Below are 25876 nucleotides of genomic sequence, written 5' to 3' on the forward strand. Positions count from 1 at the left end.
TTGGAAGATGTAGACTCGTAAAAAAGTGCAAGCATTTTTGCCTTCTGTTTGGTTTTTACAAAACATTAGGCCTTTTCAGACTAACTATACTAGCAGCATTCAGAGCTGTCTTTAAGTAGCAAGACAGGATGAGGACCTGGTCATGGATGGTATGGTGTTTCACTTTAATCCTGGGAAGTCTGTGAGATGTTACAGCCAATGGCTTTGAAGGGCTTCTTGTAAACAGAAAGACAGCACTGCGATGTGCTTGCGTTGAGGAAGGGAATAAGGCCATATTCGTGACTGTTCCTGTTTCACCCAGATAACTAATGAGTCTCCTTTGAAGGTTTAAGTGATCATCTCCTAAGGTTTAATATGGCTTCTCTACAGCAGATGCCAACTAGTGTGAATTGAAACTGCAGCGCTGGTTTGACCCAAGGTTAATGCAGTGAACTGCTACCTACTTTATTAATTTTGGATTTCTCTCTAGGGAGAACTGGAGAGACAGTTGCTCCAGGCTAATCCCATCCTGGAGGCCTTTGGAAATGCCAAGACAGTCAAGAACGACAACTCCTCAAGATTTGTGAGTATTACTGTCTGTCATGAGTGCCAGTATTCTGTACTTTCCAGAGGGAAGACTTGTTCTGCTTTTTGATGAATTGCTGTCAGGGACAGGATAAGTGTCTGTGAGTGATTCCTTCAAATTAATCTGGGAAGTCAGTTTCATTCAGTCAGTTATCCAGAATAGATCGGTTAGATCTCTGGAATGAAGAAACCAGAGCCTATGCCAGGATCACTTATGCTGATTTTTATTGTAAGTAATTAGTCAGTTTTATCCTGGAGAGCAAATACTGTTACTTATTTTGCTTGCTCTGGACAGCAATGGGCAACATCTGAGAGGGCAGGTGGGGGAGCTGGAGCTAACTGAAAATGGTTGAAGCTAACACTGAAGGAGGTAGAACTGTCTAGATAACATGTGAAACTGAAGGGACCCCGGTTGTAGGAAATCTAGATTGAAACATAGTGAGTTTGAATTGTAGACTGCCGGAATGTCAGAGATGTCTGGAGGTGTTTGGTGTCTTGTTAAATCGCTGTTGTGATCGGCAGGCATTGCCTATTGGCTGACCTTAGGTTTTGCCTAAAACCTGCCTGACCTGTTCTGAGTTTCCTTTCCTGGATTGAAAACAGGAGGTTTACTTTTTTTGTTTATTGGTGTTACGAGATAGAATGAATACTAATTTTAATGCTATTATTTTCCTCTTAGGGCAAATTCATCAGAATCAACTTTGATGTCAATGGCTACATTGTTGGAGCCAATATTGAGACCTGTATCCTTTCTGTAACCACTTGAAAGAAGAAGTTAAAGGCACGTGATAATGGCACCTAGCACTCTTGACTTTATCTGGTTGAGAAAGCAATGCAAGCACTCTAAATTTGTGCTAGCAAGATCACTGTTGTAGTCTCCTGTTTCCTCATATAGTCGTTTGTGACCTTTGTGATCGTGGTGGGATATTTTCTGAATGAATGAATTCTAATCTTAAGGGACTGAAATGCAAGCATAAACTGCAGTAATATGAATAGGTTTGGAATAAGTCATTCTCACTTCTGTCTAAGGCAAGTGGGGATGGATGGCCACTGTTTTTCTGGTTTTTATCAATTAAGTCTCTCTTATCACAGTCATCATTCAGAGGCTAGTAAAACTAAGACCAGAAGCACAGGGGGTTGTTGACTGATGATGATTGCTAAGTCAATACCCCTGTCAATTGGCATGAGGAGAATGTCAGGCAATATGAGTTTTTTCTCCTGCCATAGAATAGGAAGTGATTTGTATGTCCTGTCATATGCCTTGACTGTCTGAAGATCTGCTGGAGAAGTCACGTGCAATTCGCCAGGCCAAAGAGGAGAGAACCTTCCACATCTTTTACTACCTGCTCTCTGGGGCAGGGGAGCATTTGAAGAGTAAGTATGGTTGTGTTGTGATAAATGAATCCCATAATTACAACAACAGAGGGTTCAAAACACTTGTAGACTAGGACCTGTTCTTTCATAGTTCCTTGTCTTGGCCTTTTAGATATGGTCAGCTCTCCTCCACTTCTTTCATGCACTCATACATCTATCTGCCCTCCCCCCACACTTCTCAGTTCCTGAAAACTTGCTTCTCTGGTTCCTTCCTGCACTTGTCTCTGTGCCAGCAATGACTCTACGCCCTTCCTTATCTAAATCACTGTCCCATGTTTAGTCTAGTCTTGCATGATGTAAACTGTTCTAGTGCAGGAATGGTCCTACAGGGATGTACTCAGTGTTTAACTGAGTGGAGCAAATCTGCAAGCAGCTAAGCAGCTCTACCAGTCTGGGATCCTAGTACACCTAGCTTTAATACGTCAGCCTAGTAACCAGGGTCTGTGTTATGCAAGAGCTGCAAATTGATCTGGAGGGAAGGACACAAGGAGAGGATTTTCTCATAGTAGCTACTGTTTCAAGAACTATATATTAACTTTTATCTAACTTGAAACAAATGAGGTATCTGAAATTAAAGGCACATTTACTTTCAAATTAATCCCTGCTTCTTATAGACTTAGGGCATAATGATGATTGACACTGCTTTGGTGGAGTAGTCCAAAGGAAGGAATAGAAAAAAATGAGACAGAAAAACTCTGATTTTATCTAAAATACATTAAATGTTCAGCCTGCAGTAAAACTGGGCTTAATTCCAGATTCATCCAGTGCCTGGTAGTATATGAGAGTCAGAAATTTTTCTTGGTGGTAGCTTGTTGTCTGTTAAAAAAAACCCAACCATAGTAACTTCTTTCTGAATTCTTTCCTAAGACGATCTGCTGCTGGAGCCTTACAACAAATACCGCTTCCTTTCCAATGGGCATGTTACAATCCCAGGCCAGCAAGACAAAGACATGTTTCTGGAGACCATGGAGGCAATGAAGATCATGGGCATCCCAGATGAAGAGCAGATAGGTATGAATATGCAAGGAACAAAAGAGGGAACAGATCATGTCTCTGGAGCTTTTTTGTTCTGAGGTTCTTTTTTTATTTTGATTTGGTTTTTTGTTTTTGTTTTTGTGGTTTGTTTTGTTTTGTTTTTTTTATTATTATTTTTATTTTGTTTGTTTGTTTGCTTTTTTGTTTAGTTTTGCTTGTGTTCATTCCTGTCCCCCGTGCTCCAAGTGAACAGTGTGCAAGTAATAAAATTTAGTGACTTTGGAGTGACCCACCTCTGGATCTACCAGCACAGTTTCAGTTTATCCAGTTCACTATAGGAGTCAAACAGCTAATGAAAACATACTTCTTGCTGTTTTTGTTCCCAGTCTGAGGGCTGTATACCCAGTTTATGAATGACACATCCAAGATACAAGAATCCCCTCAATTCTCTTGTGCAATTCAAGGCTTGTGTGCTCCCCCTATCCCTAAGCAGTGGCTTTAAAATACCTAATCCAACCACTGCTGGATTAGTCCTTTGAGAATGGGCTGGTCATAGTGCCTTTCTTTCCAGCTTAACACTGAACTGCTGATCAGAAATTAATATTGTCTGATACTGGGAGCACAGTTCCATGACAGGGAAGATGGAATTGCTTTCAGCCAGCACAAAGTGCAGTGATATGTATTCACCAGCGCCCTGTGCTCTCTTTCATGATCTACCTCACTGGTTCAGAATCAGTGTTCTGTAAAATCTCACTTTCCAAATGTATATGGTCTTCTAAAACTAGGACTGTTATTCTCTATGCTGAAGCAAGCAAGCATCTGTGGTGGTTTGAGGTCACCACCTCCTCTGCTGGAGGTTGCAGCTCTTGTGGCTGTAGGGAATATGTGCCTCTGCCTTAAATATTGCTCTTCACAGTCCAGCCTACTAAAAATCCATGCTGTTGTTATCCAGTTTAATAGCCTTCTTGATATTCTGGATCATCTGAGGCTGAAACTGCTGTATGTCCATGAAGAGAAACTTGCTTAAACCAAATAAAAAAATTGGCAGCCTAATTCATTGTCAGGATGTCCTCCTATGCTCAGTTTTTTGAGTTTTTTAATGTATGCTCTAGGGCATGTCTTTGCTGTCACATATTGGTGAGCTATTGGTTCCAGCCACTACAGCAAAAATAGCTTTAGTGGTTTGTACTTGCTCTTCAAAGGGTCAAGTGCCTTAATGTTCCTTACAGGCTTGGAAGAACTGCCTAGCTGTGTGGTAGATGTAAAATCTAAACACTATCTTTGTTTATAAGACCATATCAAAATAAGATGTCTGTTCAGGTGCTAGGACTCCAGATGCAGCTGTCAAACCACTGAATTTCATAACATGCCTCTAGGAACATAGAATCATATAATATCCTGATTTAGAGGGAACTCAGAAGAGTCATCAAAGATCAGCATCCTGGCTCTGCACAGGGTCACCCCAAGAATCACACCGTGTGCCTGAAAGCATTTTCTAAACACTTCAACTCTGATGGCCTTGGTGCTGTGACTGCTTCCCTGGGGAGCCTGTTCCAATGCCCTTTTCCTAAGATCCAGCATAAACCTTCCCTGACATAGCTTCAGTCCATTCCTTTGGGTCCTTCACTGGTCACCAAAGAGAAGTGTAGTGCCTGCCCCTCCACTTCCCCTTGTAAAGGAACTGTAGGCTGCTCCCCTCAGTCTCTTCCAAGCTAAACAAGCCAAGTGACCTCGACCGCTCCTCCTACGGCTTCCCCTCAAGGCTCTTAACTATTTTCATAGCCTTTCTTTGGACACTCCATAATAGTTTTATATCTTTCTTTTATTGTAGCACCCAAAACTGCACACAGGACTTGAGGTGAGGCTCCACGAGTGCAGAGTAGAGCAGGGCAATCACAAACATATATGTTTACTACTCATGCAGCACATATGGAGCCTTTGTTTGTTCTCTTATCAAAAGGATATTTGTTTTAAAACAAATCTTTCAGTAATAGTGTTGTGGTTTAACTCCAGCCAGCAATTAAGCCCCACACAGCTGCTCACTCACTCTCCCCCAGTGGGATGGGGGAGAGAATCAAAAGAGTAAAAGGGAGAAAACTTGTGGGTCACGGTAAAGACAGTTTAACAGGTAAAGCAAAAGCTGCACATGCAAGCGAAGCAAGGCCAAGCAAGGAATTCATTCACCACTTCCCATGGGCAGGCAGGTGTTTAGCCATCTCCAGGAAAGCAGGGCTCCATCATGCATAGCAGTGACTTGGGAAGACAAACATGATCACTCCCAACATCCCCCCCTTCCATCTTCTTTCCTCAGCTTTAAATGTTGAGCGTGATGTCATTTTGTAGGGATCCCTTGCGTCAGCTGGGGTTACCTGAACCTGCTCTGTCATCTCCCAACTTCTTGTGCACCCTCAGCCTCCTCACTGGAAAGCAGAAAAGGCCTTGACTCTATGTAACACTGCTCAGCAGTAACTAAAACATCCCTGTGTCATGAATGCTGTTTCCAGCATTAATCCAGAACACATGCCCCTAACGGCTACTGTGAAGAAAATTAATTCTATCTCACCCAAAACCAGCACAAACAGGTAGAAATTGGGGGATAAAGAAATCTTTGATATAAGATCCCCTTTGCAAGTGACTGGCAGTTTATTTTGCTCAAGGCAACTAGAAGCTATTATCCAGTGAGCTTTGATTGAGACATGGTCAAAATTGAATTGAGACTGTGGCATCAAAAAATGTCTTTCCTGTCCTGGCACCTGGTATTGCTTTTATGATGTGCACCATTTGAAAAGTATGAATATATCATTAGCAATAGGGTGGGGTGCTTCAGCATGTAATTAGTAATACTTACAGTATGGGCACTTTCTCCTACATCCTGCTGCCTTCCATATGTTATAATGTATGTCTCTGAGGACTACAGATCTTGGTCAGGGAGCTGAAAGTGTAACAGGGTTAAAGAAAAAAATTCTTCTTTAATTGGTTTGTGCTCTTAACTATCTCCTGTGTTTAACAGTAATCATTGAGGAAAATTGAGTATTGAATTCATTGAGTTGGTTTTGAACCTCTAACTGAGAACAAATGTTTTATCAAAAAATGCAGGTGATTTAGGTGGCTCATTGCCCTCAGTCCCATCTCTCACTGTTCTATAGTGATGTTGAGAATGGGTAAATTTCTAGGCTGTGTAATCTTGCACAGAAAAGATAAGGCAAGTTCTGTGTCCTGAATGGGAGTCATGTAAAGGAATTGTCTGTAGTGTTTTTTTCAGAAGGATCTTTGGGATGTTAAGGAGGGCCTCTTAACCACGTCAGGAAAGGTAACTGAGTCATATCAGGGCTTTCGGTGATGTCTGACACTGAGTTACTATTATTATTTTAAAAGGTCTGCTGAAGGTTATCTCAGGTGTTCTTCAACTTGGCAACATAGTCTTCAAGAAGGAGCGTAATACAGACCAAGCCTCTATGCCAGACAATACAGGTAAACAATCTCCTTTTCCCCACCAAAGAAAAATGCAGAAAAAAGCCTACAGGAAGTTCTTGCAAGTAGGAGAATGTACTACAGTATGTATGGAATGCTGAAATCCTGTTTTTCTATAAGGTGAATTATTTGCCAAAGGAGCTGGCATGCTCCATACAAATACACACTGTTTTGCCAGGCGTGTGTTTGCAGCCACCCATGGGCAGGAATGTGGCACTGTTCTTGTGTCAGGGCTAGGCAGGAAGTACGTGTGATGACCAGATGAAAAGGATTACTCTAGTGGAATATGTTGAGTGTTTGTGTGTTTTAACCAGGCTGGAATAATTGCTCCTTCAAACTTATATTATCAGACTTTAAGGAATGTTCTTTGCTGACAGTAGTAGTCTTGTAACTGTAAGAGTGAAGTGGTGAATAGTTTTGTGGTGGATATAAAGTATGTGTACATATTTTAATTGCACTGCCCGTTGTTGCATGTGTAAATAGTACTGTGTTTCATATGATAGAAGACTATCTCTTGGAAGATTTAACTCTTAGACCTTCATTGTAGATGTAATGCAGAAATAGAGAAGGTGCTAATTTATCACTGTTTATTTTTTTTGCTATATTACTGAAAATATGCTCTAACTGCCATTTTGCGGAGGAGAGTAAACCATTTGGGTTTTGGATCTTGAATCTGAAATACGGAGTTGCCTCAAAGACTAATCAGTAGATGAAGACAGAACAATTATCTTGATTAAGACATCTATTATGTGATGTATTTTTAAATTGATTACAGACGAATTTTCTAAATCTTCTGTGTTATGATTTAGTGTTATGAATCTATTGCTTCAAATTTGTTCTTGTGGATTCTGGAGAAAATCAATAACCTGTAGAATGGGTTGCAAGAGAGTTTTCTTGGATTTTTTTGATTAGGAAGATACTTTGTCTCAGCAACGTGTTCTTCATTTAACATTTTTTCGTAAGCTGTTTCCTAGCTTTTCTAAATTTTTTTTTCCCCCGGAATGTTTTTCTTTTTCTCTTGTTTTCTGTGAGAAAAACAAAATAATATTAATCTCTTTGTTTCCTCTTCTCATCTTCAGCGGCTCAGAAAGTGTCTCACCTTTTGGGTATCAATGTGACAGATTTCACTAGAGGCATCCTGACTCCTCGCATCAAAGTTGGTCGAGATTATGTGCAGAAAGCTCAAACCAAAGAGCAGGTATGTGTTCTCTAAAAATGAACGAGTACTTTGGTCTAATCTTACCACCACAAAGCTAATGAATGTATTAGAGGTTTCTGTAGTGTTTATTAACCGTCTTTATGACTACACATAATACACTTGAATAATGTAGCATATATATTTTTTCTAGTATTTGCTCATTTGATCTGTGTAAAGATAGAAATCACCCTGCCCCTATAGCACTTTTTCTCGTCCTAAAGAAAACAACAAAAAAAAGCCCAAGTCCCCTAATTTTGGTGACTGGCTGTCTGTAGGGAATAAGTTCTTTCAATGTGGTGTGCAAGGGTGACGTTTTTGAGTTGGTGTAATACAAAAAGCACTATCTTTGAGTAGGTCAGCTACAAGGATGGAAACATTTGCTTCTCACCCTTGAAATTGATTGGAAATTTTGTAACACTCTTGAGTCTGGTTGTTCTCTAAATGAAGCCTGACCTAGGAGCTAGTGGCTGCTTGAATGGAGCAAAGCCCCTGTGCTTACTCACTGCCCAGCTTCCTTATGAACACATCATTATTCTTTAAGTAATGAAACATGCCCCCATAACATGGAAGGGATTGGGAAGAGGTTGAAGGCTAGAAACAGTCACAGATTGCCTTTCCATGCTGCCTTTGCATTTTGATGTTTAATTTCTTAGTACACGTGGTATTTATGTCAAACACAGGTAGGGTGGTGTCAGGGAAGGATTTGGCTTCACAAATCCAGAGTTACAAAAGAATTTAAATTCTTTTCTTTGGGCTTGTGAAACACCATGTTATTACAGTTTTTTTGGAGGTGATTTAGCTTTTCTTTCTTTAATTCCAACTCTTGGTTTCTCCAACAGTCACGATCCTGAAATTTTGTTTTGACATGCTAATTTAGAGACAAAATCTTTGCTCTTGTATATGGGGCTGTATGCCATCTGCTTTTCATTGGGAAGAACCTCTGAAATAAGCCTTGTTTGCTGAATTTGGTGGTGGAGAGAAAAATCTCAGACTACAGTTGAGCTGTTAGGTCCTGAAACAGTGTACTCTGTGCCTTTCTTTGGTTTATAATGTAACTCCTGATGTTCATCTTTTTGCTACTTAGGCTGATTTTGCCATTGAAGCGCTGGCTAAAGCCACTTATGAACGTATGTTCCGGTGGCTGGTTATGCGGATCAACAAAGCATTGGACAAGACCAAGCGACAGGGTGCATCCTTCATTGGAATCCTTGACATTGCTGGCTTTGAGATTTTTGAGGTAAGGAGATGTCAGGTCCTTGCACTCAGTACAGTTTAATATGGAGCAAAGACTGCTGAAGGAAATAATTTTAAAACTGGAAAATAACATAGTTTTGGAAAGGATGTGTATTCCACAAAAAAAGCATAAAATCTCATGAAGGAGAGGAAGAACTGAAGGAAGGTTGAGGAAGAGATGAGAGAGAGGGGAAGTGGGAGCTCCTTCTACAGGTGACAGTGAACTGTTAGGTCAAACCTTTATCAGATTCTATGAAACTATTTTAGAATGTGGCTTTGCATTATACTTAATCTGAAGCAACCATAGACTGCCATCAGAAAAGAAGTATTCTGCTGTTATCCCAGCCAGGCAGCTCCTGTCAACCTGTGTTATGCTGGATCTAGTTCATATGCAATTGCACCATTTATTCATGAAATGGAAAACTAGGGCACAGAAAAGTTGATTTTTTTTTTTTCTACTTTTTTTTTGGTTGTTGGTTGTTTGTTTGGTTTGGTTTCATGGTTGGTGGATGTCATAAATAGGAGAAGAGCAGAAATAACATGGTTAGGAGTTACTGAAATATGGAGAAAGTAGAACTGGACCATTCTCTTTAGAAGCTACGTTATCTTTTGTGCGGTCTAACATAAAAATGCACTGGAGGTTATTTATCTTGTCCTTACTGTTTGAAGAATTTTAGAAATTTTGAAGAAATTTCCCTCACTTTCCTTGCTCTGATTTTATATATGAGGATTAAAAAGAGACTTTCCAGTCCATACGCTTTTAGGAATTTGTCTTTAGGCTTCTGTTGCTTCATCTTCGTATGAAGAGTACTTGTCAGCTCTGCATTTGTGAGAAAACCAGAGTCTTTTCTGTTCCTGGGTTAAGCAGCTGCAATAATTCTTCTGCTATTTACAACTAAACATTCTTTTGCAAAGTCTGAGGAACAAAGTGTATGAACTTCCCTAGGGATTGCAGCAGTGATGCAGTGGCACGTGACAGTACAGGCAGTTCATAACCAAAGGGGTTATTGACAATGGACTGTTTGCCCCACACAGAACACTGGCTTAAATTCCTCAACTACAGATACAATCTTTTGTGCTAAGAGAATAGTAGGTGTGTCTACAAAAGCAATTGTTCAAACATCTTTCTGCTTTTTTCTTCATTAGCTGAACTCCTTTGAGCAGTTGTGTATTAACTACACAAATGAAAAGTTGCAGCAGCTCTTTAACCACACCATGTTCATTCTGGAGCAAGAGGAGTACCAGAGGGAGGGCATTGAGTGGAATTTCATTGACTTTGGCCTGGATCTGCAGCCCTGCATTGACCTCATAGAGAAGCCGGTAAGCTTGTTGTTCTACCATGGAGCAGCAAGAAATGGCTGCACTGATTTTGTCACTGAGGACATCCCCTCTACCTGTAGTCTGGAAACTGACCTTCTAGCTTTTGTAATTTTCTACGGATACTGTGATGATTAGAAGCAGAAATGAACAGTTTCTTCTTTGTCTGAAAGTCTGTTACCAATAGAGCTGTTAGTATCAGTTCTGTAGGAAATACTGCATGAAAATAGATATAGTCAGCCACTTTTTCCTCTCACTAAATTGTCTTCATTTGTGTATATCTGCATAGTACTAGATGTATGTGTAGCTTACCATAAGTAGTGTGAAGTTACTTAACTACAGCTGTGATGAGAAGCTGTGAATCACTGTTGGTTTCATTCTGCTCTTATGAAACTTGAAAATTTATAAATTTCCTAATAGATGTTCCAATAGTAAGGACTAGTTTGTGAAATTTTCTCCTATGGCATTCTGCATTTAGACACCTGGATATATTTAGAGAATGGTGTGATAATGTTTGTTTTATTTAAAAAAAGAAATTTTTTTCCCCAAAAAACAACCTAGACAAATGTCATAGAAGAGACTTTCTCATAAAAGTCATCAGAATTCAGATAAGGATATTGAAGAATTATTAACAATTTCTATTATTAAGGAAGTAGTTAAACTGATACCACACAACAGGCGAATGTGATGTGGATCAGGCTTAGGAATCCTTTTTCTTTCTCCTCTAGCCATCTAAAGGTGTTAGTTATTGGTGTAGTCATGTATTTAATGATGTTGTGATGTTTCCCTTCTTTAAGGCTGGACCTCCTGGTATACTGGCCCTTCTGGATGAAGAGTGCTGGTTCCCAAAAGCGACAGACAAAAGCTTTGTGGAAAAAGTTGTGCAAGAACAAGGCACCCACCCCAAATTTCAGAAGCCAAAACAACTGAAAGACAAAGCTGACTTCTGTATCATACATTATGCTGGCAAGGTAAAGAATAGCTAAAATGTGAACACTGGAATGTCTACTGTATTTTGTAATGTATAACCACTGCTTCTTAGAAATGGCTACTCACCAAAATGGTTGCCTATAAGAAACTATGGGAAGATTCCATGAAATTGTTCCATTGCTATGGAACTTACAGTGCCTAAGGGGATTTGCCTGCAAGTTTATATGTATCTATAATCTCAAACTTGAAATACATATCTATAGTTCAAGACACGTCAAACTGACAGCAATTTAAATTTGTTCTCTGTGATTTGGTGAGATTGGAGGTGCTTTTCAGAAACCTGCATCAAGACTTCATCAGCAAAAATTATAATGCAGTTGTTTTGTGTCACACTCTGGGTGGTGCAAACTAGCATTTACTGACAGAACAGAACATGCAGCTGTTTGTAAGGGTTTGAAATCCGTAGGTATGCTTACTTAGATGGCAAATCCAAGAATGGTGAGGTAATCTGTTGTCGATTGTGCAAACCTCAGCTACTTTTACTGACTGCACCAGATGTTGATGCATCTTAGGGTGCAGAAAATTGCCCTCCAGTTTTCTTGATGTGTTTGTCTTCTCCAGGTGGATTATAAGGCGGATGAATGGCTGATGAAGAACATGGATCCACTGAATGATAATATCGCTACTCTTCTCCACCAGTCGTCGGATAAGTTTGTGTCTGAGCTGTGGAAAGATGGTATGTAATTAACCTTAATTTAATTTGTTTTCTCTTGTTTTATGTAGAAGAGTTTGTTCGATCATCAAAACTCTATGATGAGCTGTGTTGGTTTTTTTTTTCCTCTAAAGACTAAATCACCAAGATGAGCATTGTCTGGAACATCCTTTGCTTAGATTATGGTATTTCATTAAAACTTTGCTGTAACTCAAGAGAAGGGCTCACTTCCACCAACATACATTAAGCTTCCTGAATATATATCGCAGTTATTTCTCAAAATCAAGAATGCCGGGATAAAATATGAATGTGCCATTACGTCCCAGCAGCTTGCCTAGCTGCAGCACTCAAACTCAAGATCTGAGGTCAAACCTATGTTTTCAGTCCTGCAACTAGTGTGCTCTTTCTGCAGTGTTCTTCAGTATTTTACTCTTATCTTCTCTGGGTTTATCTGCTTTTGAGTCTTACTGTTACTGTCACTTTCTGTGGTAGGTTTTCTTTGACGTCTCTGTCTGTTGCAGAGATGCAGAAGGTTCAGAGAGCCTATTTCTATCAACACTTTCCTATTCTTCATCTAGAACCAGGTGACTGAGAAACCCAGCTGTCGTGTCATGTGTGTAATGCATCCTAGAGCCATGCAAGAAATGCTTCCGTTAACTTCTCTTTGTCCCTTTGTCATACCTGCCTGTCTTTCTTGTTCATTTCCTCTGCTTTGTGCTCGTAGCTCCTCATGGATTTTAAAACGAAAGTAAAACTGACCTTACAAGTGAATACAAGAAAAATAGGAATATACTGAGGTGCTAAAAGTTGCTCTTGCAAGACTTGGATAGGAATAGCTAAAGGCAAGTCCCTGACAACTGTTTGAATGTAGAGTTAGCAAGGCTGTATTTCTTGCAAGATTTAGAAGGAAGATTTTCAAGACTGCCTATAAACTGAAATCCAGTTTAACATTAGTTTTAGTATTGTAATTTAACTTCAACAGCTGATCATTTAAAAGAAAGTTAGTTTGGCAAAGGAACTTTTACTGGATCAAAAATGGCTGTCACCAAGTTGTGCCTCTCAAGGCCTTTGCTGTGTGATGCTCCTTTTGGACTTGAAATGTCAACTGACTACAGCTTATCGGTTTTCATTTATTGTTCTTTGCTGGATCTCCTGTTGCAGTGACTGTCCTTTTTGCTATCTTGATGTAGATTGCAGGGCTCAAGATTTTTAAGAGGATTGTTAAAACCACAATCTGGGACACACTTCTGTGAATTTCCCTGTGATGTCATCTAGTAACATAACCTTCTTTTCTTTCTGACAAGGCAACCTTGACCCTATTCTAACAACTGCTGCAAAAGTGAGCGGTTCTAAACTAATATTAGCTGTAAATCAGAATATTCTTTCTTGGTTTTTCTTTTGTAGGAATGTCTCTTAGCAGTTGTGGTGTTTTTTTTTTTAATCAGAAGACAGTTAAACACAAGCTGGTGTGTTTTCTGAAGTGAAGATTGGGAGCCTGAGTGTAGGCATCAACCAACCAAGATAGTGAAAAGTAGCTTGAAGCACTTAATAAAAATGTACTGGGGGTATGGAAATTTATAGTGATACAGTTAACTTTTGTTGGATGGGTGAATTTTTATCTCCATGTAGAAAAGCAATGGGAAAAAAGTAATGCTTTAGTTTCTTTTTGCCCCTGCTACTGTCAGATTTAGCTGGCTTCTGTTGAGGCAAAAAAAAGAAAAAAAAAAGGATCTGTGGAGTCCATCCATCAAGGTGATGACTTTATTAGTGCTTGCATGTCACTGTGGCATAGTGGAGAAACTGTTGGGGCAGGGAGTTCTGACTCTCTCCTAGTGGTATTGTTCATATCTGTCATAGAATACTTGTATTCCAAAACCAACTCAAACAGTGGTATCTTCAGGTTTGGTTTCTGTCATGCCTTTGACCATGTTTGTTCAGTTTACAAGTGGATGCAGCTTTTCTGATCGCCAGTCCTGCCTGTAATGCAAGAGTGAAGCTGGGCTTTTTCTCTGTCTGTGGCCATTTCTGGATCAGAGTTAACTAAGAGTTGACTCTGCTGGGCTAGCAGCTAGAACTTTTGGTTTGTTGTCTTACATTGTAAGCTGAGCAAGTAGAAGCATCCAAAACTCACTTCTGGATTGCTCTTCCAGAGCTGCCATCCAGGGCATCAGTAGAATATGTTTGGGAGTAAGTTTAACTCCATCACTCAAACTTCCTGTAGTAAGCTGATGCTTTCTTTTCCTTCCTGCTCCTATCCCTGCACAACTTCTGTACAGGAGTCAACATCTGTGTAGAGATGAAGCAAAAAGGATCCTGCAGCTCCTCTCATTGATCCTGTTCTACCCAGATGTTCTTTGTGTGTTCCAGTGCTTCCTTTGTTTGTGGCTGAATTTTAACACTCTTTCTTGTGCTCTCTCTAGTTGACCGTATTGTTGGGCTGGATCAGGTAGCTGGTATGTCAGATACAGCATTGCCAGGGGCCTTTAAAACCAGGAAGGGTATGTTCCGGACAGTGGGACAGCTCTATAAAGAACAGCTGGCTAAACTGATGGCTACCTTGAGGAACACCAACCCCAACTTCGTCCGTTGCATTATCCCCAACCATGAGAAAAAGGTACAGTCAAAACAGCACAGCCCAGGCAGTCTTACCTGGGCTTCCTGGGGCATGTGGGTGGGTTGCTATCTTTTGTCAGGTTTTGCAAAAGATCTTGAAGAGGTCCTGTTTTCTCAGGGTATCTTTTTAAGGTTGTCCCAAATAACTGTATACTTACTAAAATTTTGGAGACTGATCTTTGTAGTTCTTCATAAGGTGGCATAAAAGCTTTCAGTTGTTTCTAACTGGAGAAGAGAGAACTGACTGCTTTACAAAAAAAGAGAGAGAGGCAAGGGGGTAAGCCCCTTTTGTAAAAGCTTTGTGGTATTTATAAAATATACATTTTCCTCACTAGGCTGGAAAACTAGATCCCCACTTGGTCCTCGACCAGCTTCGCTGTAATGGAGTGCTTGAGGGAATCCGTATTTGTCGTCAAGGTTTCCCCAACAGAGTTGTATTCCAGGAATTCAGACAAAGGTGAGCCCTAGAAAAGAATCCAAAGCAGTCTTTGCCCTGGCAAAGTTTAGACATAAGTACAAAAATTGAAGTATTTTATTGCAACTAGATCACCAATTTTTCAAAGGCAGCACATCTGTAACTCGGTATTCCCTGGCACTAAGCCTTCTAAAAGCATCTTTGACTTTTCTAGTAAGGATGTAGTTAAGGTGAGGTGTAGAGGACTCCATCCAAGACTGCTACTTCATACTCTGTTGAATAGAGAGAGAATTCATAGAATTTTTTCCTCTAAACTGTCAAACTCATAATGGCATAGGAATGCATACTGATTTATTTTGTTTGTTGTTGTTTTAAAATATACTTGTGTAACTAGTCTGATGCTTTCTCGTTTTCAGATATGAAATCTTAACTCCAAATGCAATTCCCAAAGGATTTATGGACGGAAAGCAGGCTTGCGTGCTGATGGTAAGACATCCCAGAAAGTCTGCTTGAATAGAATAAGCTTTAGGAGCGTGATTTAAAAGTTGGAGTTGTGAATGCTAAATGCATCAGACTAAAATTCCAAAGTCAAATGTTTTGTCTGAGAGAGGGTTGCAAAAAGCCTTCTCTTGGCTTCATGAATGGAGGCTTTTGGCTAGCATGAGGTTCAGTAATCTTATGCAAAGAGGATCTTTCTGTTTCCACAGGTGCATACACTTTGAGATGCCAGCAGTGTTCACAGAATCCAAATGCTTATGAGCATTAATGTTATCTCTAGCACATGCTTAAAGTATAAGCTTCAATAAAATTTTTGTAATGGCCTGCTGTTGACAAATGCTTTCAGTGAAGGTTCCAATTAATTTCTGCAGAATTGTCTGCTTCAAAGGAAAAGCTTTGGCTCTAGCTTGATGATTAGGGGAGACTGAATTGAATTTGGCTGTAAGAGATTCCCTTTTTTCTGTCTGAAGGGAGTATAGCTCATTATTCTTAACAATTATAAGCATTGACAGCAAATCCTTGGAAGGAAGGTTGGGTTGGGGTGTCTTTTTTTGACATAGGTTAAGGTTGGGAAAAGTGATTAGGAAGGATCAACAGATGTGTTTCCTCTAGGAAAGGAAGAGGACTCTAGGGACTAGACATGTTCCTCACAGCTTCCTTGTATTCTGGGTGCTTGATGTGATGTTGTATAAAACAGTGTTTTCTGTCATATCTTCTGTCTGTGGTTACCTCCATTTCATGCTGTGCTTGGTTGAGCTCAAACTCCTCTTAATTAGGACAGAGCAGGACTTTATTGGGAGTTAGCAACTTTGGTTGACCTGAGCAGCTCATTGTAGGGAAGGGATGTCATACAGTCATGGGACACAAATATGTTTTGTGATGTTTCACGTGAAGCAGCCTTTGCAGGACATGAATTCTTCTCTCTCTCATTTTAGATCAAAGCATTGGAGCTGGATTCCAACCTTTACAGAATTGGACAGAGTAAAGTGTTTTTCAGAGCTGGAGTCCTTGCTCATCTTGAAGAAGAGAGAGACCTGAAGATCACAGATGTCATTATTGGCTTCCAAGCATGCTGCAGAGGCTACCTGGCCAGAAAGTAAGTACCATAATTTTTCAGATACGTATTTCTCCTATTCATGTACAAGTTTATCTTCAAGAAAAGGTAGCTAGAAATTATTTTTTGCCAGAAAGGTCATGATTTATTTGTTATGTATAATTAACAGTTTGTGGTCTTTTAGAGCTTTTTCATCTCTGTAAGGCTAGACTTCTGGCACCTGCCAGAATCTCTGTGTGCTGCTATCCCAGAAACTACCTGAGCAATGAAGTCTATTCCTCTTTATAAGAATATTATGCAGCAGACCAGGTTTTTGACAAAAGTGTTGCAAATTGCAAAGGTGAAAATGAAAAGGTTGTAATACAGTACTGATCCAGGAGGTGTAGGATTTCTCATAAGCTACTAGGCAGGGCTGCAAATGGTACAGTTGTAAAAACAAAAGTAGTACCTGTCAGTTTGGTGGGAAGACACACCTCTGTTCCAGATCTCCCTTTCTGGAAGTGAAAATAGTGAGGCTTTTCAGATTAGAAGACATTAGGGAAAAAAAATTATTAGATAGGAAATTGAACAAAGGAAAGAATAACCACTCCTACCTGAGCAGAAAAAAACTTGAAAAGAGAGAAAGTTCACTGAAAACTTTGCTGTTTTTTTAGGAGAGAACCTTCTAAAGAAAAAACATAGAAGTATCTTGGAAAGGGCTCGGTGATGAGCATTGTGTGCTGCTGTGTGTTCCTTTGTCTGACTTCCTCTTACTTTGCAGAGCATTTGCCAAGCGCCAGCAGCAACTGACAGCTATGAAAGTGCTTCAGAGAAACTGTGCTGCCTATTTGAAACTGCGGAACTGGCAGTGGTGGAGGTTGTTCACCAAGGTAATATTTTTCCCTTTGCAATTTCGACAGTTTGGTTGCAATTTCAACTTCTCAGGTTGAACCAGAGCACAAAAAGCACTCCCTCTGCAATTGGGCTGGCTTGAAACTACACCTTGATTTATTTAGGCAGAGAATATCATAGTACATTTGGTAGCTATGCAATATGTCACATGCATATCCATGCATAAATCAGATACAACACCATATCCAAGTAATGTTGTGGAAAAGCAGAAGTCATCTTTTAATGTTTTATGCCTAAGAAGAGTAAGGGGATCAGTTGCTTTGATGGTGTGGCACTTCAGAGAGTCACTTGCCTTGTGACTAGTCAATTTAGCTAGGCAAAAATTATTATTATGGGGGTGGCTTGCCATCTCTTTGTCCAGGATCGTAAGAGCAAAGGAAAAGCACTGAGGTCTGATCTTACTGTAATACTAATACATATTTTACCTTTATGAAGACAATGAACACATGAAGAAATGGTCTCTTTTCTAAATCCATGGGATTTCTTGCTTTTTAGCCTTGAGCCTTTGCAGCTAAATGAGAGTTGAGAGCAGAGTTTAAACTTTTCTTCTCTTTCCTATGAAATTACTTCTAAGGGGTTTTATGGGGTAGGCACAGAGATGGATGTTGTTTGTCTTTTTATAAAATTATCAAGTAGTTTGGGTTGGAAGAGATCTTTAAACGTCATCTAATCCAACCCCCTTGCAATAACTAGGGACATCTTCAACTAGATCAATTTGCTTAGAGCCCCATCCAACTTGACTATGAGTTTCCATGGATGAGGTATCCATCCACCACCTCTAAAAAAACCTGTTCCAATGTTTCAGCACCCTCATTGTAAAAAATTCCTTCCTTATATGTCGTCTAAATCTACCCTCTGTTAGTTTAAAACTATTATTCCTTGTCCTATCACAACAGGCTTTCTAAAAAGTTTGACCCCATCATTTTTAGAAACCTTGTTTAAGTACTGGAAGGTGCTATAAGGTCTCCCTGTAGCCTTCTCTTCTCCAGGCTGAAAAACTCCAACTCTCTCAGCCTGTCTTCATAGGAAAGGTGCTCCCTATGGTATTTTTTGTGATGCTCCTCTGGACCCACTCCAGCAGGCTGAGTACCCCAGACCTGGACACAGTCAGTACTCCAGGTGGGACCTCACCAGATTAGAGGGGCAGAATCCCCTCCCTTGACCTGCTGACCACACTGCTTTTGATGCAGCCCAGGACACAATTGGCTTTCTGGGCTGTAAGCACACGTTGCCAGCTCATGTCCAGTTTTTCATCTACCAGAAACCTCTATGTACTTCTCCACAGGGATGTTCTCAATCCCTTCACCTCTCAGCCTATACTGATAACAGGGGATTGCCGTGACCTAGGTGCAGGACCTTACACTTGGCCTCATTGAACCTCATGAGATTCCCATGGGCCCACTTCTCAGGCTTGTCCAGGTCCCTCTGGTTGGCATCTGGTGCATCAGTGGCACCGCTTAGTTTGGTGTTATTTGCAGATTTACTGAGAGTGTACTCAATCCCTTAGTCTGTCCCTTCGTCATGACATTGACTTGGATGTAAATTTCCCCCCGTACTGCAACTTTTTTATTCTCTTCCTTATTACTACTTAACCCTTGAGGGTCTGGAAATTACTGAACCCTTTCCTTATGCATCCCATTCCGGGGGAATAGATGGACAGGCAGAAAGTGTGCTGTTGACAGAGTAGATGATATCTAGTCCTCTGATTCCCCTGATGTTCACAAAAAAGAACTGGTCAGTCCTTCAAATATGAATAAAAATGGTTTTTTATTCAGTGCTTATCAAGTGCAAGAGCATTTCTTTATGTTTCCCTTGTTCCTTGTATACATCTCTTTCCCTTGGTTTTCCTTTCAGGTGAAGCCCCTTCTGCAAGTAAGCAGACAGGAAGAAGAGATGATGGCCAAGGAAGAAGAACTAATAAAGGTCAAGGAGAAGCAGATAGCTGCAGAAAATAGACTGACTGAGATGGAGACCTTCCAGGCTCAGGTGAGTTTGAAAATATGATGTGTAAAAGTTGTTCTCTCTATACTTGTCTAACTGCTTGAGAACACTTCCTTTGCTTTCTTGGTCTGATGGACAAGCTGCAGGATTGCAGCTTGCTGAAACATGGGACTTAGCTGTCATCTTGGTCAATTTGCTTTGCTCCTCTTCCCAGCTTAGTTCCTCCAGCAGGTTATTTTGTACAGTGACTACCTATTGCTCTTCTAGAGACATTATGTGAGGAAAAGTCTCCTTTGGCTAAGTATTGTAGCAAGCTGGTTGAATTCAGTCTCATCTTTAATGGAATCCTTTCTGTTTGGAACACAGAAGGTGGAAGCAGAATTGTTTTTCTGTAGGGCTGTTAATTATTCATTACTTTTGCAGGGGAAAATAGACAATATCCTTATTTCAAATGGATATGGTCTTGAGAAATTTGTGAAGGCTAACATGATATGGGGTTGCATCATGTGGTTTGTGAAGGAGAACGAACACTTGAAACTGTGATTTGATGTTTAGCTTTTGATTAGGAGCAGGGGAGTGCTGCAGTGTTTAAAAGTGTAGCCATGGAACACAGGAGCACATAACTTCACTTAACACAGATTGCTAAGTGCTTTGGTAAGTTGGAGCTTGTCTTATTTGTGGCTTTGCATCCAATGTAGCTAATGGCAGAGAAGATGCAGCTTCAGGAACAGTTGCAAGCAGAAACTGAACTCTGTGCTGAAGCTGAGGAGATAAGAGCCCGCCTGACAGCCAAGAAACAAGAACTGGAGGAGATATGTCATGACCTGGAAGCAAGGGTGGAGGAAGAGGAAGAACGGTGTCAACATCTTCAGGCTGAAAAGAAGAAAATGCAGCAGAACATCCAGGTAATGCCTTAGGAATGCTATCTCTTGTCAGTAAAGAGGTTAGTAAAGGTTAGAGTTGTTCTTTTGTCTCAACTTGGAGGGAAATGAAAGAGAGCAGGGGGAAAAAAAGGCATAGAAAAATCTATCAGTGGAAACAGCAATAGAATGCAGCGATTCTGGTGCTGAGCCTGAGGCATTCTGTCAGTCATCTGGAACGAGCTATTCCGTTCCTGAAGATGATGGCCACTTCTCAAATAATTAGAGGAGTCTTTGCTTTGTTTTAGGAAAGGTAGTGTTCTTTGTAAAATATAGCATTGTCTATTCTGCTAGAAAACTTGTTGGTTAGGATGCAGTATGTTGCATTAAGTCATGACAGAGATGTCACTCTAGGAGCTACTAATAAAACCTTGAAGGAAGGGTGAAGAAACCTTCCATTTTAGTATTACCCCTGTGCTGTTACATGGGTAGGTGAGCAGCACTGACCAACACCTTGCTTTTCTGTGTGTGTTGTGAAGGAACTAGAGGAGCAGCTTGAAGAAGAGGAAAGTGCAAGGCAGAAGCTGCAGCTAGAAAAAGTGACCACAGAGGCCAAATTGAAGAAACTGGAAGAAGATGTGCTAGTTCTGGAAGATCAGAATCTCAAATTGGCTAAGGTAAGACTCCTGCAGCTTCTTCCACAAGCTAAAAATACACAAGTATTTTTGGAACCACCCTCCAAAGGCTGACCTTTCCCCTCTTACAGGGAATTTTATTAATTAATTCAGTATTGTCTTTGAGAATTCTGACCTGAATTTTTGAGATTAACTGCCTGGTTGTATTCTTGACAGTCGCTATTGTGTGATATTTAAGTAGCCTTGACTAAATAATGATCTATGAGCAAACATTTTCTGATACATTGTTATGCCAAGCAGTATCAAGTTATTTCATTAACAGACTTCCCTTTCAGTTTTGAAAGGACCATCAAATACAAATCTTTAATTTAAATTCAAATTTATTTGAATACTGTCTGTGATCCTGAAAGGATTTTTTTCTTTCTGAGTTTGTAGCAGGAGTAGGCACTCAGGACATTGACATCTCTACGCAGAGTCAGCTCTGGCAAAATATCCTGTAATTCTGGCTACTGCTTTGACACTGCCCTCTCAATTTTGCAGGAAAAGAAACTGTTGGAAGACAGAATGTCTGAATTTACAACAAACCTGACAGAGGAAGAGGAGAAATCTAAGAGTTTAGCCAAACTCAAGAATAAGCATGAGGCTATGATCACAGACCTTGAAGGTGATTTTGAGGTTTTTAGGTTTTTTTTGGGTTGTTTTTTTTTTTTTTTCTTTAGGATTAAAGACAGATTCTGCAAAGACCTTGTCTAATTAGTTTTAGGTGTTGTTAAAATTTGTTGAACTTCAGTTTCATTTCTAGAGTTTTAGTTCTTCCCAGTTTCTGAGGGGTTAAAAATCAGTCCATAGTGTGTAAGCTATTGATTGATTTGATAGAGCTGTGCACTGGCCAGCTGAAGGTTATGTGCCTTGTCAGCTGAGCCCTTGATCTAAATAAAAATCCTCTCTAATGCAGCAGGCCAATGGAGAAGAGAGGCTGGTTCTCTTTCTTCTCCTGCTGTGGAAGTGTCTCCACTTTTCTACTTCCAGCAGCATCAGTCTGTCAGGGTTAGTGCTGTTTCTGATAGCCTGTTTACACAAGTTCTTCAGAGTTCTAGGGGGCTCTTCATCTGGAGACTGCCCAGGTTAACACAGCAGGAGCCAGCCTCTTTAGCTTCAGTAAAGGGGGAGTAGACCTTGTGTTCAGCATCACTTGATGAGTGCTTATGCCTGTATGGTGTGAGACTGGCATTGTGCTGCTGATCTTACAGCGAAAAGGGGGAAGGAGGCTTGGCTGTAAGGTGAGGGGAAGGGAATTGCCCAGATGTGGTTTGAGAGCAAAATATGGGGGTAGTTGCATGTACAGGTCCTGACAGAACAATGCACTCCAGCTACAGTTTGGACAGTTGTATTAGGAAAGAAACTATTGCTTAAATAGATCTATTTTTCTCTGTTTCTACAATGTTCTTTGAGTATATGTCATCTGTGTAACTAAACATGTCCCCATCTTCATCAGAACGCCTGCGACGCGAGGAAAAGCAGAGGCAGGAATTGGAAAAGACTCGTCGGAAGCTTGAAGGGGACTCCAGTGATCTGCATGACCAGATTGCTGAGCTGCAGGCTCAGATTGCAGAACTCAAAATGCAGCTGGCCAAGAAGGAAGAGGAGCTGCAGGCAGCCTTAGCTAGGTGAGAACCTGACCTGTGGGGTTCAGGGACCACCAGGTTGGGAAGTATTTCTTGTCTTGTGTCACTTGGAATAGGGACTAAATGCAGTTTGTGGATGTTGTATTTTAGCCTGTGCACTGTTAAAGATCCATGTCCTCAACGTTAGAGTTCTCTGGCTGCTACTCACTGCCACATTCTCCATACAGAACTAGACTATGAATGTAATGGGCACTGCATGCATTTCACTGGAGCAGTAATATTTCAGATGGGGTTAAAAAGTAGTGTCAACACACTGTCTCTCTGGTAGTTACTGTATTCATCTATTCAGTTAAGTGTCCAATTTCCAGTGTAAAATAGTGCTTTTTCTTCTGCTTTCTTCTGTTGTCAGTCTCTCTCTGTTCCCTTCTTTGAGATAAGAAATTGTGCTCTCTCAAGTATTGGGAAATAGAGCTTAGAATTTGTAGATCATACATGGATCAAAGTCCGAATGTAATATTGTAGAGCTGACCAAAACCAGCTTTTTTTCTTGATTATTCTTGGTAAGACAGGTCGTTTTAATTTGTGTATGGTTTAAGTCTGGCTCTGACCAAAACCTTATGTTGAACACAGAGTGGAAGAAGAGGCAGCTCAGAAGAACATGGCCCTGAAAAAGATCAGGGAACTTGAATCCCAGATCACTGAGTTGCAGGAAGACCTGGAGTCAGAGAGAGCATCCAGGAATAAAGCTGAAAAACAGAAGCGGGATCTGGGAGAAGAGCTGGAAGCGTTGAAAACAGAGCTAGAAGACACACTAGATTCTACAGCTGCTCAGCAAGAGCTGAGGTAACTCCAACATGGAGCTGTGTTATCTTTATTTGGGTTTGGTTTTGACTGTTTTTAATAAATGCTGGTGCATTCAGTCTCTTACCATAGCAAGTCTTTGCCTTTGTCAGGGTAGGCTGGTTGGCAGCCTCGGTAGTGTGCAAGCTGTAGTCCAGACTGCATTACCTCACCTGATGTAAGAAAGTTGATTTGCTCCCTAACCAAAGTGTTAGTGGTACCCCAGAAACATTCATACTTTCAGGCTGAAAGTAATGCTGCCAGCTTGTGCTTAGGAAGGATGCAATGCTAAGTGCTGACTTTGAAAAGTGTCTTTATAACCTGTAGGGCTAAACAGACCACGGCACTTTCCTGCATTAGAGGTACTGTTGGTGGATATACACTTGTGCTTGATTCCCTCCTTGGCATCCAAGTGGAATTTGTGAATTTTTCAGGTCAAAGAGAGAACAAGAAGTAACGGTTTTGAAGAAAACTCTTGAAGATGAGGCAAAGACTCATGAGGCTCAAATCCAAGAGATGAGGCAGAAGCATTCACAAGCTATTGAAGAGCTGGCAGAGCAGTTAGAACAAACCAAACGGGTATGTGAAACAGAAAACACAAGGCCAAAGCAGTCAACCTCTCTGAAATGAGAGCTGCAGAAGAGCATGAAGTGTTCATGATACTACGCCTCTGATACATGTATTCTTCCCTTGGTAGATCATTTTTTGCTATGAAGCATATATAAAGCTGTTTTAAATAGTTTCATTCATTCTTTTTTACACCATCAGGCATGTTATACTGCACAGCCAAGACATTCTTTTCACTGCTAGCACTTGTTGACTTGTACCACCTTTAATTAGGAAATCTGATGGTGCACGTCTTTGTTCTGTATTGTTGTCTTCTCTGAGTATTAGATTGTTTCCTACTTATCAGTAGCAGGCAGTTCAAATTGTTTTTTTCTGAATAAGCAGTCTACAAATTAGCTACTAAACATTGAACATTAACTTGCTTGTTGGAAGAAACATGTACTCAGTGGCCATATCTAAAGTCTGAGGGGTTTTGCTGCTTTTTGTTTTCCTCTTCAGGTGAAAGCAAATCTTGAAAAAGCAAAACAAGCTCTGGAAAGTGAGAAGGTTGAACTGTCCAATGAGGTGAAGGCTCTTCTGCAGGGCAAAGGGGATGCTGAGCACAAGCGGAAAAAAGTCGATGCTCAGCTCCAGGAACTGCAGGTGAAATTCACAGAAGGCGAAAGAGTGAAGACTGAACTGGCTGAGAGGGTTAACAAACTGCAGGTGAGTGGCTTGGGTTTTCCTTAGCTTCAGCCCAGGGCTGGAGAGAAAAGATTGTAGGGTGGTACCTCCTCGTAACTATTTGACAAATCTTGTTCCTCCTGAGGATAAGGTTCCTACAAAAAGCAAATCCACAGTTTGCTTCCCAAGGACTATGCAAATTCCTTAACTCATTGCCAGACCAGGATATTTGGATTGATGTCACTTACCTTGAGCAGCCCTGAGAAGGTGAAATAACCAGTTGCCATTTGAGTTTGTTTCGTAAGCCTGAAAGAGTCAGCGTGTCTGCACCCCTTCAGTGTACAGTGGTTTGCACAGCACAGTTCTGTGAGCATTCAGCTGCTTGGGGACCTAGAGTGGCACAGACACACTGGTGATCGTGCAACTCACCTGGAAGACAGTGTCTTGAAGCTTTGTAATGTGGTTGATGGTGTTGAGGAGTGGCTCAAGGGTGATGTGGAAACTTAGGGTTTCTCCTCATTTCTTCAAAGGAACAACAAATCCCTTTGAGTCGCATAAAATGTTGTCTTTGGCCTTCTCCTTTATGGAGAGTTGTCATTAAAAGTTGAGCATTGCAGTGTATGCACTATCTTTTGGAGTGTGAAAATGTAATTTTGAGACACTAGATACAATCTTGAAGCAGTTAAAATAGAAGAGAGTTAGTTAAATATAAGCTTTTATAATTGCTTACCAGGCTGTCTAAAATCCCATATAGGCCTTAGAAAAACCCAAAACAACCAAAACCAGAAGGCTATTGCAACAGAGGTGATCCCAAGTAAAGTTCTCTTTTCAACTTCTCATATTTAATTCCTGGGATTTTGGAAATTATGTATTCATTCCTTGAGAGATTATATACACATGCCTTACTGTTCAGAGGTGCCTCAGTTTTCACTTTTGGGTCTCGTAGCTGCTCACCCGTTCCTGTCTTTGTTTTTGCTGATGCATTCAGTAACTGATACTCTGATCTCTCCTTCAGGTTGAGTTAGACAATGTCACAGGTCTTCTGAACCAATCTGACAGCAAATCAATCAAATTAGCAAAGGATTTCTCTGCTCTGGAATCACAGCTTCAGGATACACAGGTGAGAGCTTTGGAAACCAAGGCAACTGTGTGTGGTGCAGCCAGTGTCCATTACAAATTGTTAAAGTGAGAAGTCACTCTGGACACCATTAAGTACTGGATATACAGCAGTTCAAAGCTTTGAGTCTGGATTTTTTTTGCTTAGGGGTTATATTACGTGATATTAGGAGCATTTGTACAGAAACAAGCTGTTTATCTTCCTTCTGCTTCCTCAGTATGTGCAACGTATGTGACTTTTCCCCATCTTGGATTTAGAAGTCTTCCTCTATCACCTTTCTGCCTGAGAGCTCTTTAGTGCTAGAACTGACTGGAATGCTAGGTTCTTGTTTGAGATCTTCATAGTCAAGTATTTGACAGGGTTTTTTGTGTGTGCATGTGTGT

The 25876-nt window shown here is 40.6% G+C and overlaps 1 protein-coding gene across 1 annotated transcript in view; it reads left to right on the top strand.

Annotated features, from left to right (window-relative positions):
* MYH9 (myosin heavy chain 9) overlaps window positions 1–25876 on the top strand; it is a 70888-nt gene that overhangs the window by 36600 nt on the left and 8412 nt on the right. Inside the window, exons 6-29 of the mRNA XM_032687715.1 lie at window positions 470–562; window positions 1244–1307; window positions 1840–1938; window positions 2806–2949; window positions 6289–6384; window positions 7464–7582; window positions 8667–8819; window positions 9962–10135; window positions 10930–11103; window positions 11684–11798; window positions 14195–14388; window positions 14723–14844; window positions 15219–15288; window positions 16236–16396; window positions 17115–17223; window positions 19100–19231; window positions 19885–20091; window positions 20586–20723; window positions 21222–21345; window positions 22177–22348; window positions 22937–23149; window positions 23581–23725; window positions 24212–24418; window positions 25392–25496. Of these exons, the coding sequence (XP_032543606.1) occupies window positions 470–562; window positions 1244–1307; window positions 1840–1938; window positions 2806–2949; window positions 6289–6384; window positions 7464–7582; window positions 8667–8819; window positions 9962–10135; window positions 10930–11103; window positions 11684–11798; window positions 14195–14388; window positions 14723–14844; window positions 15219–15288; window positions 16236–16396; window positions 17115–17223; window positions 19100–19231; window positions 19885–20091; window positions 20586–20723; window positions 21222–21345; window positions 22177–22348; window positions 22937–23149; window positions 23581–23725; window positions 24212–24418; window positions 25392–25496 (3330 nt within the window). The remainder of the gene's footprint in view (window positions 1–469; window positions 563–1243; window positions 1308–1839; window positions 1939–2805; window positions 2950–6288; window positions 6385–7463; window positions 7583–8666; window positions 8820–9961; window positions 10136–10929; window positions 11104–11683; window positions 11799–14194; window positions 14389–14722; window positions 14845–15218; window positions 15289–16235; window positions 16397–17114; window positions 17224–19099; window positions 19232–19884; window positions 20092–20585; window positions 20724–21221; window positions 21346–22176; window positions 22349–22936; window positions 23150–23580; window positions 23726–24211; window positions 24419–25391; window positions 25497–25876) is intronic.

Source organism: Chiroxiphia lanceolata, chromosome 5 (genome assembly GCF_009829145.1).
Source record: "Chiroxiphia lanceolata isolate bChiLan1 chromosome 5, bChiLan1.pri, whole genome shotgun sequence".
Taxonomy (NCBI): Eukaryota; Metazoa; Chordata; class Aves; order Passeriformes; family Pipridae; genus Chiroxiphia; species Chiroxiphia lanceolata.